General features: G+C 37.3%; 1 protein-coding gene across 2 annotated transcripts in view; it reads left to right on the top strand.

Annotated features, from left to right (window-relative positions):
* LOC132158829 (zinc finger protein ZFPM2-like) overlaps positions 1-14614 on the top strand; it is a 152508-nt gene that overhangs the window by 64074 nt on the left and 73820 nt on the right. For both annotated transcript variants that reach the window (XM_059568414.1, XM_059568413.1), the window contains one exon: positions 7889-8007. In XM_059568414.1, coding sequence (XP_059424397.1) covers positions 7889-8007 — 119 coding nt within the window. The remainder of the gene's footprint in view (positions 1-7888; positions 8008-14614) is intronic.

The following is a 14614-nucleotide window of genomic DNA, read 5'->3' as shown; positions in this document are numbered from 1 at the left end:
ATGAGAAAAAGCATTCTAGCGTAAAGAAGGACAGTTCATATCCATGTTATTTTTCAGATGCATTTTCCCTCCACATCTATAATTCTCCATATTTTGCAGATGGGCAGTTTCTTTTAGATATTATATTCTCCCCGTAAAATTTTAGCAGCGGCATTAATTATGTAAGACTTACTATATCACCATCTGAAATGATTCAAACACAAGCCTTCCTGTAGCTCTACCAACACAAAGTTCATAAGTTAAGTATAAGCATCAAAATGTGAAATATAAAAATTGAAACCCACATATTTTGGTTTCAGAGTCAGGACTGATGTTTCTCCTCGTGACTTCTCCCTCATCAGGAGTTTGTTAGTTATTAAACAGCGCAGCCGTGACCTTCTACGCCACGGTGTCAGGTTTAGGCCTTCTATCAGCCTCTATCTCCAGCCATTTAAAAACTCCTCCTGAAAGTGACTGATTTAACCTGCTTTTACGCCGTTTATATCAAAACCGGATGAGAGAGAGAAGGGGAGAGGGGAAAAAAAACTTAATCCATCTTATCTGTTGACTGTCAAACTGCTGGAGCTAAGACCTCCTCACAAAAGACAACTGGGTCAGGCAGGCAGGAGCGGCCGGATTTGTGCTGGAGGAAAGTTTGAAATGTGGTAATTGACTGGAGGGGCGGCTGTGGATAGAGCTAATGACCCGCTCGAGCCACTGGAGAAAAACAGCACCTTTAAATGCAGAGGAAAAACAAACGTGTGAGACATACGTGAGCTATTGTGAGCCCTGGTATCTCGATAGTTATTAACACACCTGCAGATAAGCGTGCGTTTATGTGTGTGCGTCTGGTGGAAGGGAAATATATCTGAACGTTCTCCTTCAGATCATCGAGAACGCAGCGAGATTCTTTCACAGGGGCTGAAAGCAGCATTCCCATAATTCAAAGTATTTGTGAGAGTTTCCAGTGATTGCAGGCACTATTAGTCAGTCTGTGCTGACAGGAGAAAGAGGAATTATATCCCACATGAGCTCTGAGATTTGTAACACATCGTAGACTATAAAATTTGTTAGCTGGAGAAAGTCTCCTCTAGATTCAGATAGGGCATCTTCCTCAAGTTTACGTCTAATCTTTTGTGTCCTATCATTCAGAGTGACAGAAGGGAAAGAAGCTTGGGAGATTGTTGTCGGAATGACTTTGCTCAGGTTTTGATCGAAATGAGCTGGAGGAAAGTGGACGATCAAGGTTTAACGGGTTAGGTCCTGCTGGGAGATATGGTTTCTACAGCATTTGGCTCTAAAAGCATCTCTCTTCATTGGTGAGCATTGAAAAACAGCCATATATTCTGAGTCAATATATATATATAAAAAAATTTTTAATTAAATATTTAACAAATAATTAATTACATTACATTATATTATAGTACGTAGATGTTTTACTAGTGATTTTTGTATTATTGTAGTGCCATGGTATTCTTTGAAGCATTGTGTAAATTCTATGGTACTTAATAATGACAGTTCAGTACAGTACCATCATATTTATCAGGTCAAAACTTTACATATTGTCACATTTATCACACAAATGAGAAAAAAATGTGGTGATAAATATTTATTACATCAATTAAACTGTATGTTGTAGTATTTTTATTTATTTGTTGTTTGTTTTTTGTTTATTTAGGCATTAAAAGCACCAACATTCAAAAGGCTAGGGTAGGTAAGATTGAATTTTTGTAAAGAAGTTCATCAATACTGCATTTATTTGTTTAAAAATACATTAAAAATGGTCATACTTTGAGATATTATTTTATTGAATTACAAAAACTATTTTCTATATTAATGTATTTTTAAATATAATTTAATCCCGTCTTTCAAAGCTGAATTTCCAGCATCATTACTCCAGTCTTCAGTCACATGATCCTTCAGAAATTATTCTAATATGCTGATTTGCTTCTCAAGAAACATTTATTAATGCTGGAAACAGTTAAGCTCTTGAATATGCTGCTGAATGTTTTTGTGGATTTTTTTGTTTTTCAAGATTCTTTTAAATAGAAATATTTTGTGGAATTATAAATGTCTTTATTTTCATTACATTTGAATGCATTCTTGCTGAATAAAAGTAGCTTTTTTTCTAAAATCTTACTGTCCCCAGTACTTTTTTCTTCTAAGTGTAAGACGGACAGTTTCTTCTTGCATAAATGATGCATGTTCTCAAAATACTCCAGAATTCCACTCTCTTTTACTAAGAGGTTAGTTTCTTGAGAGAGAGAGAGAGAGAGAGAGAGAGAGAGTATGTGTGTGAGAAAAAGAGAGAGAGCAAGTGAGGTAAAAAGGTCCTCGTGTGTTTTAAAACAAGTGTCTGCCAAGGAGATAATGGTAAAGCCGTGGGATAAAAATGATGCATTTGCTTCTCTTCGAGCTGATAATGGGGGTTTGGAGGGGGGTGGAGGAAAGTTCATCGCTCTCTTATCGAAGCGCTCTGACATTTCTCCTTCAGCTGTAAAATTTCAGATCACATATCTCCTTCAGAGCTCCTGCACCTTTTGTGGAGTGATACAGAGCTCTCCATTTCTCTACGTGCCCCTCACAGTATGTTCATTGCTTCATCTTGATATGTGACTCCTGCATTGTCATACATGGCTGATGGCCAGTTATACTTTGCAAAACGGCAAATTTCTTGATCTGATCCAGATCATTTCTGAAGTGTGAATGTGTGAGCATGAATATTAAAAACAAGAACTGTGTGTTTTTGGGTAAAATGCTATTAAAGGTAAAGCATGTGATTTGTGCACCACTGTTGCCGCCTTCTCAAAAGGTTGATTCTTTCTTTTCCTGTGCTGTGACGTTGTACTTGTTGGTTCCTAAAAACATAGGTTTTCGTCTGTATTTTAGAGGTGGGAGATGTGACCCCCTCCACCCCCCTTCGTCCCTCCATCATGGGGGGAAACAAACAGTTGCCACGTGCAGCATCTTTCTGGGGCTATCAGAGAAAGATCTGTGCACACAAAAGGGACATTCATGGTTCTGCCATGGATCTGTGGTGAGGGGGAGCAGACCCCGGAGAAGAGCGACAGATGATCTTATCTTGGGAGGAGTGGAGGGACGGGGGGATGGAGTTCTCTTCATTCATATCAACAGCTCCTCCGTGCCAAGATGGTGGTATTTCAGCGCTGGTTGATGAGAGAGCTTTTGGGTGTTTCGACCCATGAGCTGTGCTGAGGATGCTTCATTACCACTACAAAACTGATCTTGCAGTTTCTGTTTCAGTGATACTCAGCTGATGGGTTGTGGCCCCAAAACTAGCCTCAGTTTATTCCGATAATGGCCACACAGGGAAAGGCGATGCTAAATGCTTGTAATAAAATGCAACTACCCTGCACAGATTAAACTAAGCTGGTTTGATGGTCTTAGCTGGTTTTAACAGGTCTAGCTGGTCTGCCAGCCTAGTTTAGTTGGTTGACCAACTGGTTTGTAATCTTCTGAAACCAGAAAACATACCAACCTAACCAGACTAGAACAACAGGCAGGACTGTCAAACCAGCTTAGGTTATAATTTTGTTTTAATATTTTATGCTTATTATTCAAAATAATGTGTGATATCATCATTTTCAATGATCTTTTAACATTTCAAAAAATGCAAGGTAACTATATTCTAGCTTGTAGTTAGGACAGCAAAGTAGACAACCATAAAAAACGTTTAATTACAATTCTGAAAGTAATTTTGGAATGACACTTGATGTCCAAAATTAAATAGTAATAAAATAAAACCTTAAATATAAACCAGTTTACGTATTATAAACAATACAGTAAAGAACCATACAACTATTTCCTGGGTTTGACAATTTTCTTTCTTTTTTTTCAGTACAAAATTGGTATTCAATTCCAATTACATAAAATCTGAAATGGAAAATATACAACCATAAAAATCTAAACCTCCCTGCTGGGTTTAACAAAAAAAATTTGTTGCATTTATTTTTTAATTCCAATTTTGGATCGACACTTTGTCCAAAATTTTATACAAAATGAAATTAAATATAAACCAGTTTATGAAATATACATTTATTTATAATCAGTTTCATTAGCTCTACTATAAGCTGTCCTCTCTCACATTCTACATCAGGCTCCAAAATCTAAATTTACTCATTATTTTTTACTGTATGCTTAACTCATGGCAAATCTAGATAAAAAGTACATGCATGTCAGTAATGGAGTGGCAAAGCCAGCATTCATCCACATCCGTGCCAGATCCAAGCGGATAATCTGCGACTGTACATCTTGATCTCCTAATCAATGGCGAGTCAACATCTAAACGCTTGTGGCAAACATGGCGACGGTGGCAGCCTGGCTCATTACGCACACAGAGCCGTATGTCGTTGTCTTGCCTCTCGGGCTCGTGTCGTATCGGTAACAGCTGGGACGAGCCAGCTGGGACGCAAGGTTTCAAGACGTGGCTTGGAAAGCTTGGCGGACGATTGGCACGTTTGCACTTAACCAGCGTTAGGACTTCAGATGTCCTTGTGCTGCACGCCTTCCTCATTCGCCCCAGCATGGGATGCACGGAAGACTTCAGCGAAAGTGTCATGCCGGGCTAAAGAGAAACTTGTGAGATCATGGCGAAAGGCCACGAGGTCTTATCAGAGTAGGAACAGAGCACATCAAGCGATGGTGGGCTAGCATAGATTTAGCCTTCCTGTGATGTGGACCAGCTGCGCTCCAGCGCTTAATTATTTCCCTTTAATGAGGTTCCCCACCTTCCAACAGGCTGGTGGGAACATGACAGGCTTCAGAGAGACCCCCCGCCTCCCAAATTCTCCCACTATCTCTGCTGAGCTCCAAAACGAGCAATGAATGCATTAGTGCTGGAACAGGAAATGAGGAAAATAATTCTTCTAACTTACAGTACATTCACATGCAGTATTTCACACTTTAATACTCTGGAAATATTGTGGTATTTTGATATTTACCATAGGACTGAATGATTACAGTATGTATTTACCATGGTCTTTATTAGCAGTGTGGTTCAGTAAATAATGTTTAGAGGCTAATTCCGATAACCAATAATCTCTATGATTGATCCCTCTGTCTGTAGTTATGTAAAATATTACATTTTTGCTACATGTTTACATGGCATGCTTTAAGGCATATGCTGAAGCATAATTTAATATATTGTAAAAAATTATGACCCTTAAATAACCATTTTGTGAAATGCCATCATGTATTGATATAAACTCGTATGATTTGTAATGTTTATTTTTAATGGAGTCTCTTGTGCTCATCAAGGCTGTATTTATTTGATCAAAAATACAGAAAAAAGTAATATTTTGACATATTATTTTAATTTCTAATAATGGTTTTCTTTTAATATACTTAAAAAAATATATATATTTTTGTTATTAAATCTGAATTTTCAGCATCGTTACTCCAGTCTTTAGTGTCACATGATCCTTCAGAAATCGTCCTAATATGCTGATTTATTATAAGTCTTGGAAACAGTCGTGCTGCTTCATTTTAGTTTTGGTTTTTTAGTTCAAATCATAATATTACCATAATACATTTTCATTTTGTCTTGGTAATACCGTGGTACTTTTTTTGAAACACTTACAATAAGGTCCTATTAGCTAATGCTACCTTAATTGTATATTATCTTTTTAAATTCTCATTTGCTCTTGCTGAAGTCTCTGTCATGCATTGTTGTGATATTTAGCAAATGTCTGGGAATCATGGAAGTGAGATGTTTATTCAGTCGCAGGGGAATTTCCATACGAGCAGACTGGCGTGTTACTGTGTCACAGATACGCAGCTGATATCTGCAGTGAGAAACACAGCTGAATAGGTCATTTTAAAGTTCAGTCTGCACTGTACTGCTTTCAGCCCACAAAGACCATGCTGAAGATCATCTACCAACCAGCTTTTATTTAGCAGAGGTCATGAAACATGCTGCACTACAGAAACACCTTTATGTAGTGTTCAGAGTGTTGCAGACACTGTCTGACTGTAGTCAACATCACAAATGATGTCTCTTTAATGTCTCCGTTCACAAATAGAGAACAAATGGTGGTCTCCTGCTTCTCAGGTGTCTTTTCTAGAATTTCAGAAGAAATTGTCTCAACAATGTCTCAAACCAAAAATACCAAAGTCTGCAATCCAAAAGTCAGAAATCTCAACATGAACTTAAACTTTTCTCATCAAATTCTCTCAAGACCAAATAATCCACACTCTTAAAAATAAAGATTCCAAATGCCATAAAATAACTATTTTTTTTTTGTGTGAAGAACATTTAATTCTTCTAAAGAACCTTTTGGTTATGCCACAGAACATCCATTTTTGGCTCTTCAAAGAACTTTTCTATGAACAGTTCTTAAAAGAACCATTGTGAAGAACATTTTAATCATCTGAAGAACCTTTTTTACTATAAAGAACCTTTTGTACAATGGAAGGCTCTGTTCATGTTTTACAATTCTTCATGAAGCTAAACTTCATGGATCAAAGCAAATAAAGAACCTTTACTTTTAGGTGTGTTCGAAGAACATTTTGTGCAATAGAAAGATTCCACATGGTTCTTAATGGAACCATCAATGCAAATAAAGAACCATTGTTCTTTAGAGTGTTATACATGTTCGTTTTAATGCTGGACTCCTTCAGTAGTTCTCATAAGTGCATTAAATTTTAGGAGAAACATCGGAGCTTTGCAAAAATGAATGTAAATATTTTCAGCGTGGTATAAATTCTCAGTCTCTGCCTCACTGTAAGGAGCTCTGCTGTTGTTATGAGTGCTGTGACACAGCCGAACAGGACGCTGGTGGGAAGATAAAGCAGATAGCACTCGAGCTCCAAGGGATAAATCTCCCTCAGTCACAGGTCGGCCCCAAAAAGCTCTCAACATCACCATGAAAACCCACCGGAAGTCTGCTCTTGAGATCCTCGTGACAAGAGCCCCCTAGCCCTCGAGAGATGAGAGTCATGACCAGGCAGTCTATTATAATAACTGTTTGATTAATCACTGTCCTAAAAAAGCACACAAAATCTAACTGATTAGATAGCAGCGCTCCGGGAACTCGTGGGCTAGCTGTGCTATCCCGTGACATGGTTAATTAACTCCGAGCTCAGCGCGCCACTAACAAGAGGCCTCATCCCCCTTCCTGGAAAAACAGAAATAGAGCCCACGCTGCCAGCTTGTAAGCCTGTAACATCTCAGCGAGGTTTTATCGGAGAGCGAAAGACGCTCTTTCAAGAGGAGTTAGCATCGCAGCGGTTTGACACGCTCCATCCGATCGCCATCAGCTCTGAGAACAGGTGCTGCAGTCTGGATCTGTATCACTCGATAGAAGAGGCAGGAAAACATGCTATGATCCTCAAATTATGGTTTTTATGAAACAGAAACTCGGTGATCAGATATGCACTGATGTAGTTCAATATCTACAATATTACTGTTAGGCTAATGAGCTACATCCTTTAGCAGAAAAATTGTTGTTGATGTGATTGTTATTCATAAAAGTAGTGAGAACGTGAAATATTTTTTTTATGCAAATGTCCTACTGCTAGTGTTTTGTATGGCCTCTAAGTTATTGCTTACTTGTTTACATTAGAAGAAGAGCTACCAAATGAACCCAAGTTTCTCTCATATTTTTATGTATTTATTTCCAATTTCGTATTTATTTATTTGTTTTTTTTGGGGGGGGTGGGTGAGGCTGGATATTTTAATATTTAATTTTTGTATATTAATTTAGATTTTTTTCAATAGACAGAATGTGTTTCTCGCTGTGTAGACTCATTACAATTTACTTAGGCATAACATTTTTTGGAAGGTTTTGAGCAATTTTGACGCTGTTGTTTACTCTACATAAATATATTTACAGTCAGCTTGAAGCATTTATTGTGTGACACTGACTGTCTGCCCTGTTCTGTCTCACAGGAGAGCTGGACCTGTTCAACAAAGATGGAGAACGACGGATTCACAGCCGCCAGCAGCTTCCAGTTGGAACCACATGGGGGCCTTTCGAGGGAAAAATTGAGCTAAACACAGATGCTCAGGTATGTTATCTCAAGTTAAATGTTGATGAGGGTTGCAATTTATGCTCTACTTAAAGACAATTACACCAAATTAAATTCAATGGTTTGTTAAAAGAGAAGGGTCTATCATTGGCTGAATGAATGGCATTGGTTTGGAAAGATTTTAGAAACTTTTGTGGAAACTTTTTTTTTTTTTTTTTTATCCTGCTAGCACAAAAAATTGCACTCTTCACCTTTAGCAGAGTCTCAGTGTTTGTTAATCAGTACATGAAGCTGTTTGTTGTAAAGGGTGAAGCTTATTTTCCTTGAACTCCATCATTTGCATATTAACATTTTCTGAACATGCACGGATGTTAATTGTGTTACATATAGATCATAACCCAGAGCTACTTACATTCCAGCATCAAACTGGCCTCAAAATGACCTCCTTGGTACTTTTAACCATTTCATCTGCACATATTATTATTAAACTCTTGACTGATATTACATCTACTAGATTTGATGTTGCTGTCTCTGATTCTTCCAGTTATGCTCAAGCTGTCATTGCGATCATTCAGCCATTAAAGAAAGAGCAAAAAAAGAGGAAAGTGTTGACCTTACCACACAGGCGGAAAGAGAAATCCTTTAGGATTTACCATTCCATTCTGAATGTGGATTAATTAAGCAATAGTTATTAAAAATTGTAACGAATCTCATATTTATCCTTAGGAAACATAAGGAAAAGTCTGCAAGTAGTTTGGACTCTAAGGCCCCATTCTGTGGGATTACTCTAATTTATAACTTTATTGACTTTATAGATTTTTTTTCTTTTATACTTTTGAGCTGTTCTTCTTTTTTACTTGTACTGCCCATTGAAAGTGCATGCAAATTAGAATATATTTTTGTTTAATTTAATCAAATATTGCCTGTATTTGAAAAGAGAGTATAACTGAAGAGGAAAATTTCATTGTAAAGATTTTTTTTTAATTCTCATTTTGTGTTTCGCTGTTAAACTTACACAGAGGTTTGGAATTGCATACTGTAAGTGTGAGTAAATACTTTCAATTTGGGGTACATTATTACTTTAAAATCAAAGAGAACAAAACATATAAGCAATGATTTATAAAACCATACACTGGGTGATGTTACATGGGCTTAATAAATGTAATGTCAGAGAGGGAGCATGAAACACCTTGAAGTTGAATTAGGTATGATGTCTTTGGAAAGAAAGCTCTATCTTCATGAATGTTGACCCTTAAGAGGTGGTTAAACACTCTGTTGAATTTCCAATTCACCTGTGTCACCCTCTTAAGTGTCTGATCTGTGAAAGGCAGACTCTCCTGATATAAAGATGTATGATATGGACTGAATCTAAAGTGGTGTCTTTTTGACTGCTGGTTTTATTCATTTGAAAGTAATTGGCTAAATTAAAGAAAGAACAAACCGTTTCAGTTCCTATTGACTTGCATTGTATTTTTTGTATATACAGTGGAAGTCAATGGGAAAAAAACTATTTAGTTACTAACATTCTTCAAAATATATTATTTTGCATTTCACAGAAGACATTAAGTCAAACAGGTTTGGACTAATATGAGGTTGAGTAAATGATTACAGAACTTTTATTTTTGGGTCGACTATCTCTTTAAGTGAACAGAGACTTATGGGAAAGAGACAAGATGTGTATCAATATATTGGATCCATGCATTAGGTCTTAAAGTGATGGCAGCCTAACCTATATATCATTATCATTAAATCATATCGTCAAATAAGATTTTGGTCATATTGCTTACTCCCAGTTAATAACCTTTTAATAAACTTTTATGCAATAGATAGGTTCCAAATTAGATAGTAATGAAAACATTGATGGCAATAATTTTTATGAGTGTGCATGTCAATGAAAGTAAATAGAAATGAAAGCTCTAGTGTGTCCATCTCTTGAAAATGTTGAAGTAGGAAAGGCATTTGGTGGGCATCCAACATTTAGAACTGATTGATGTTGCCCTCCTGGGGTGAGCAGGTGAGAGAGATCTTGGCATCTGCAGGGCAGAGATAGGGTCACATGACAAGGGCTTATCGGTGCAGAAGACATATCGCACATCTGATGTACAGAAAAGTCAGTGGAAACCAGAGGGCTTCTGGGAGTTTACGATGCTACGCTCTGCCGTGTTTACACATGAAACTCCTCAGATGCCCCGTCTGGATGTCATCCATCTTCGTCTTCGTTCCATTCAAACGATTCACCTAAATGATTCACGACTCAGTGGGTTGTCTCTCTCTGTGATCGCAGTTATTGATTTAACACTCTGGAGCAGATCTTCAAAAGCTGTTTGAACAGTGAATCGTACCTAGCGTATAAGTGGACACTCTTTTTAGATTGTATTTCCTACACCAGGTCAGAAATAATTGAGGAATTTAAATAATTGAAGAGATGAATAAAATTGCGAAACAGGCTGCTTTAACAGAGACATTCTTTAAAATGTGACCAAAATGACTTGCAAATTGATTGAAGATACATTGTGGTGTCAGTGTCCGATGGTTGTTTGAACTGCTGTGTCTACAGAGCGCTTCCTCTCAGCGTCTGAGTGATAGTCGCCAGAGCTCTCTCCTCTCCTGCCGATCAATCAGGCTATTAGAGCTCAATTACCCAGCAGCCCCTGTGCAGGTGAGCAACGAGCTCGTCCACCCCCACTTAATTAACACAAATTAATAATGACACTCAGACATAAATGTCTGCCATCTGGGGGCCGGGCGGCCGGTGTGGGTCGAAGCTATTGAGTAGCAGGTGTCTTCATCACAGTAATTACTGGGCCTGGACTCAACCCTGACTGCGGCCTGTGGCTCTGCGCCTCTCTCGCTGCCCAGTGTCCATTTTAAGTGTTAATAATTGATTCGGAAACAACATGAACTGCAGATTTACAGGCCCCTTCCAAGATGGCAGTTAGTTAAGTACGGCTTTTAGTTCAATGTTCATCTAACGAATGCGCATTTCTCTAATTTTAAAAGCTTTGGTAAGAAGCAGTGATATACAAGCAGGATCTTTGGCCTATTTTTTTTTCTATCTATTCTAAATTTACTGACAACCTTGTCAATGGATGATTTTATGATTTTGGGTGACTTCTGAAAATAATAATTAAATAATTTAAAGTAAAGTAAATAATTTAAAAATGTGTTCCCTTTAAAATGAATGAATGAATTGAATTGACAACATTAAACAAGAAGTTGAATTGGAATATTTAAAGTAGAATGAACATGAGAAATGAAGTGTTCTTTTATTTATTTGCAGCTATAATAAGTAAAAAAAAACATATTTAATAAAATATTATACCTACTGTATTGCAGTTAAATGAATTTATTTTCATGTCTGCTCATTTTAACTCTACAATTTGCTGCTACCTCAATTGAAATGAAACTGGAAAGGCATTCTCATTTCTGAATGTTGCACAACCCTGGTAAATATTGCGTGAAGAGATTGTAGATTTAAGCATGCAGATTTTATAGATTGAAAATAAAATCATGAGTTGACCATTAGTTAATATGTTCAGGGGCACCCACAGGAAAATAAAAGTATTTTTGTCTCATTTGTTTTTCCCAGAAGTGAGACTAAACTGAGTGGAAATGCTCTTCAGACGTTTCTCCTGAGAAAAGACCATAGACTTTCAGAATATATCTTCCACTGCTCAAGTCTGTTTTTATTCTTCCCAAGGAATTGTAGAAGAAATATCTGAAATGAAGAGAACTCTGGAGTCTCTTGAGCTATGAAAGAGCATCCTCTGAGCAATTCATGAGCCAGCATGAGTGTTAAACCAGCAGTCAAACTCTTTTGGTGCATGAAGCTTGTGTTTGTATTTGTGGAGTGTCCACGGCGGCAGTAATGACATGCTATTGTCTTCATTTGCACCCGTCAGAGAGTGAACCATCGTCAGCTGGGCTCCTGGATTGTTTTTATGCTGTAATTCTGCCTGAACCAGTGTATCGAATGAGCGGGAGGAATAATTCCAGCCATCATTGGGCTTTATCTCCTCCTCTTTGCTGTCCTCTTCCTCCTCCTATAGGTTTATTGTTCGTCCCAAACTTGAACAAGTGGCAGTGGATTTTTTTCATGCCGAAATTATATTTTTCTTCTTGTCATTACTTCATTAATCAAGAGCCGGGCCTTTGGAAAAATGTTTTGTTTTGGTGGCTGCAATCTATTTTTTGGGAGTGGGTGCATGTGTTTGAAAGGGAGAGAGAGAGAGAGAGAGAGTGTGTGTGTGTGTGTGTGTGTGTGTGTGTGTGTGTGTGTGTGTGTGTGTTGTTAATCTGTGCCTGTGGCAGGTTTCCCCTCCGAAACGCAGCGCTAAGCAGCGGTATCGCATGCCTATTGTTGTAGCCTCTGTCATAGCAAGGAGCGCCTGATGCAGGCCTGCACTGCTCTGATAAGAAAAGAGGATTCAACATGGCTGGAAAGACGAATCAGTGGGACTTGAGAGTGGAGCGCACACATACGCACACAGACAAACATCATCCTCATGTTGGCACATGCATAACCAATTATTTACACTTACATCTAATTATATATGCAAGTAGGGTTTATTTGCTCATGAGCAAAAGAACTCGCACAGCTGCACGTCATACTCATATAGATCTTATTTATATCTGAGGATATATTTATCAGAGAGAATATCTCCTGGTTTGTAATATTGCCCGCTCGAGAGTTTTAATGGGATTGTAATTCCTTGTTGGACACAACAATTATTTTGGCAACCCAAATGTGGCTTTATCTGGCTTTATCTAATGAAATAATAGGCCTGAAGTTTAGGCGGGGAACCAGTTTGCATTTGCATGCATCAATTACTTTGCTGGGCTCTAACAAGTCACTAGTCCGCTGACGTCTCGGACTGCTGAAATGAAAATGGCTCTGCTTTTAGCATCTGATTGAGTGGGAAAAGTGACAGAGCATGTAAAATCAACATGCAAATACATTTTATTGAGAAAGTATGTGTTTGTGTGTGCAAAAAAAGCCCACGTTCAAGTCTCTGTGATGACCTGTTCACTATATTTGGCACAGTGTCAATCGATGGGGTTTTATTGTCCACCAGTCAAAGAGAAAAGTAATAACAATATAGAACAAACTAGACACTGATGTTTAATAATGAGGGCCAAGGGTTTGTGGGTAAGTCATTTTTATTTTATTTTTTTTAAGTAACACTTTTATACAGCAAAAATGCATTAATTTAATGTTACAAAAGTTTTGGATTTCAAATAAATGCTGTTACTACTAATGTTATTTCCCGGTCATTCTGGGAAATTCATAGCAATTTCAGAAATCATAAATTCAGATATCAAATGATTTTGGTCATAATTGGAAGACTTTGTATTACTTTATATTTTTTTTCATTTTCCAGCAAATCAACCAACTAAATAGCAATGCATGCACATTACATGGTTGGTTCTTTCAAAAATCTTTTACAGAGCATGATGGGAGATGTAGTTGTGCTGAACACGCCTGTCACCTCATGAATTGAGTGAATCACTAGCATTTTCTAGGATGCAAAATATTACACTAAACAACTGCATTTTGGGCTAAAACCATTTTTTATTCACCATGTTTCTTTAAATGACATGAACCTAACTCAGAAAGTTGGTGCTCATCGAAAATTCAGAGTTTCCTGCTGGTAAGTATGATTATGTTGTGACTTTTCCTGTGCACTCATTTCCCAAATACAATCATTGCGACATGACTTGAAGGCAGCTTTAAAGAGAAATTCAAACATTACACCCTTTAACATCAACACGAAACGATGTTCACAACCCTTCATACTTCTGTAATGTGACCTAGTTCTAAATGAAACTATAGAGTAAGGCATTTTATTCATTGGATTGTGAAAAGTGTTCTCTATATGACAGATAGTTGGAGGACAAGGCTTGAAATATTACATTCTGAAATAAGTTTATAAAGACAAACTTTCTTCACTTTTGGAATAAGTACAATAAGACCGTAGTTGTGTATTTAAAAAAGTCAATTAGGCTCTAAAGTCTCTTTTAATGGAGTTGTTCATAAGTCATATTTATTTTAATAGATCTTGTTTAATAAATATAAAGCTTGCTAACTAAGCATCAGGGGTTATTATACCCTGAAGTAAAGACGCGGGAGGTCCAGCATTCATGTCTTTGATTTAGCAGCTTTACCAATTACGTGCTCTGCTGCTGCGTTTCAAGGTACTAGAATTCAACATAACGTAAATTCTCATATTCAAATTACCATGCTCATAATGACAGATGAATGAAACGAGTCAAATCTGCAGCCCAAGGTGCTGTGTTCTTTGTGTCGTCTTGCATTTTTAAATGATTATGGGTCAAAACCAATGAATTAATAGATTAGCAAATGCTTTTCAAGTGCAAGTAAAATAGAAAATAAACAAAAAATGATTTGTTCTTTTGTGACAGAATGCCGGAATATAAAAATCTGCGATATAGGCTTTCACTGAGCTATTGCTTTTGTACTTTTCAGTGATGATAGCCTAAAAAGCTTGGAATAAACTCAATCAGGATATTTCTATGAAGAATGTTTACTTCACTAATTATTAAATGTTAGATATTTTATCTAGATATGACTGAAGTTCCTGTGCTAGATGAGGATGTGGAGTTCAGGAATTCAGGATGAACACGC

The sequence above is a fragment of the Carassius carassius genome, chromosome 15, assembly GCF_963082965.1.
Source record: "Carassius carassius chromosome 15, fCarCar2.1, whole genome shotgun sequence".
Lineage (NCBI taxonomy): Eukaryota > Metazoa > Chordata > Actinopteri > Cypriniformes > Cyprinidae > Carassius > Carassius carassius.
This window is presented reverse-complemented; position numbering and strand designations above follow the sequence as displayed.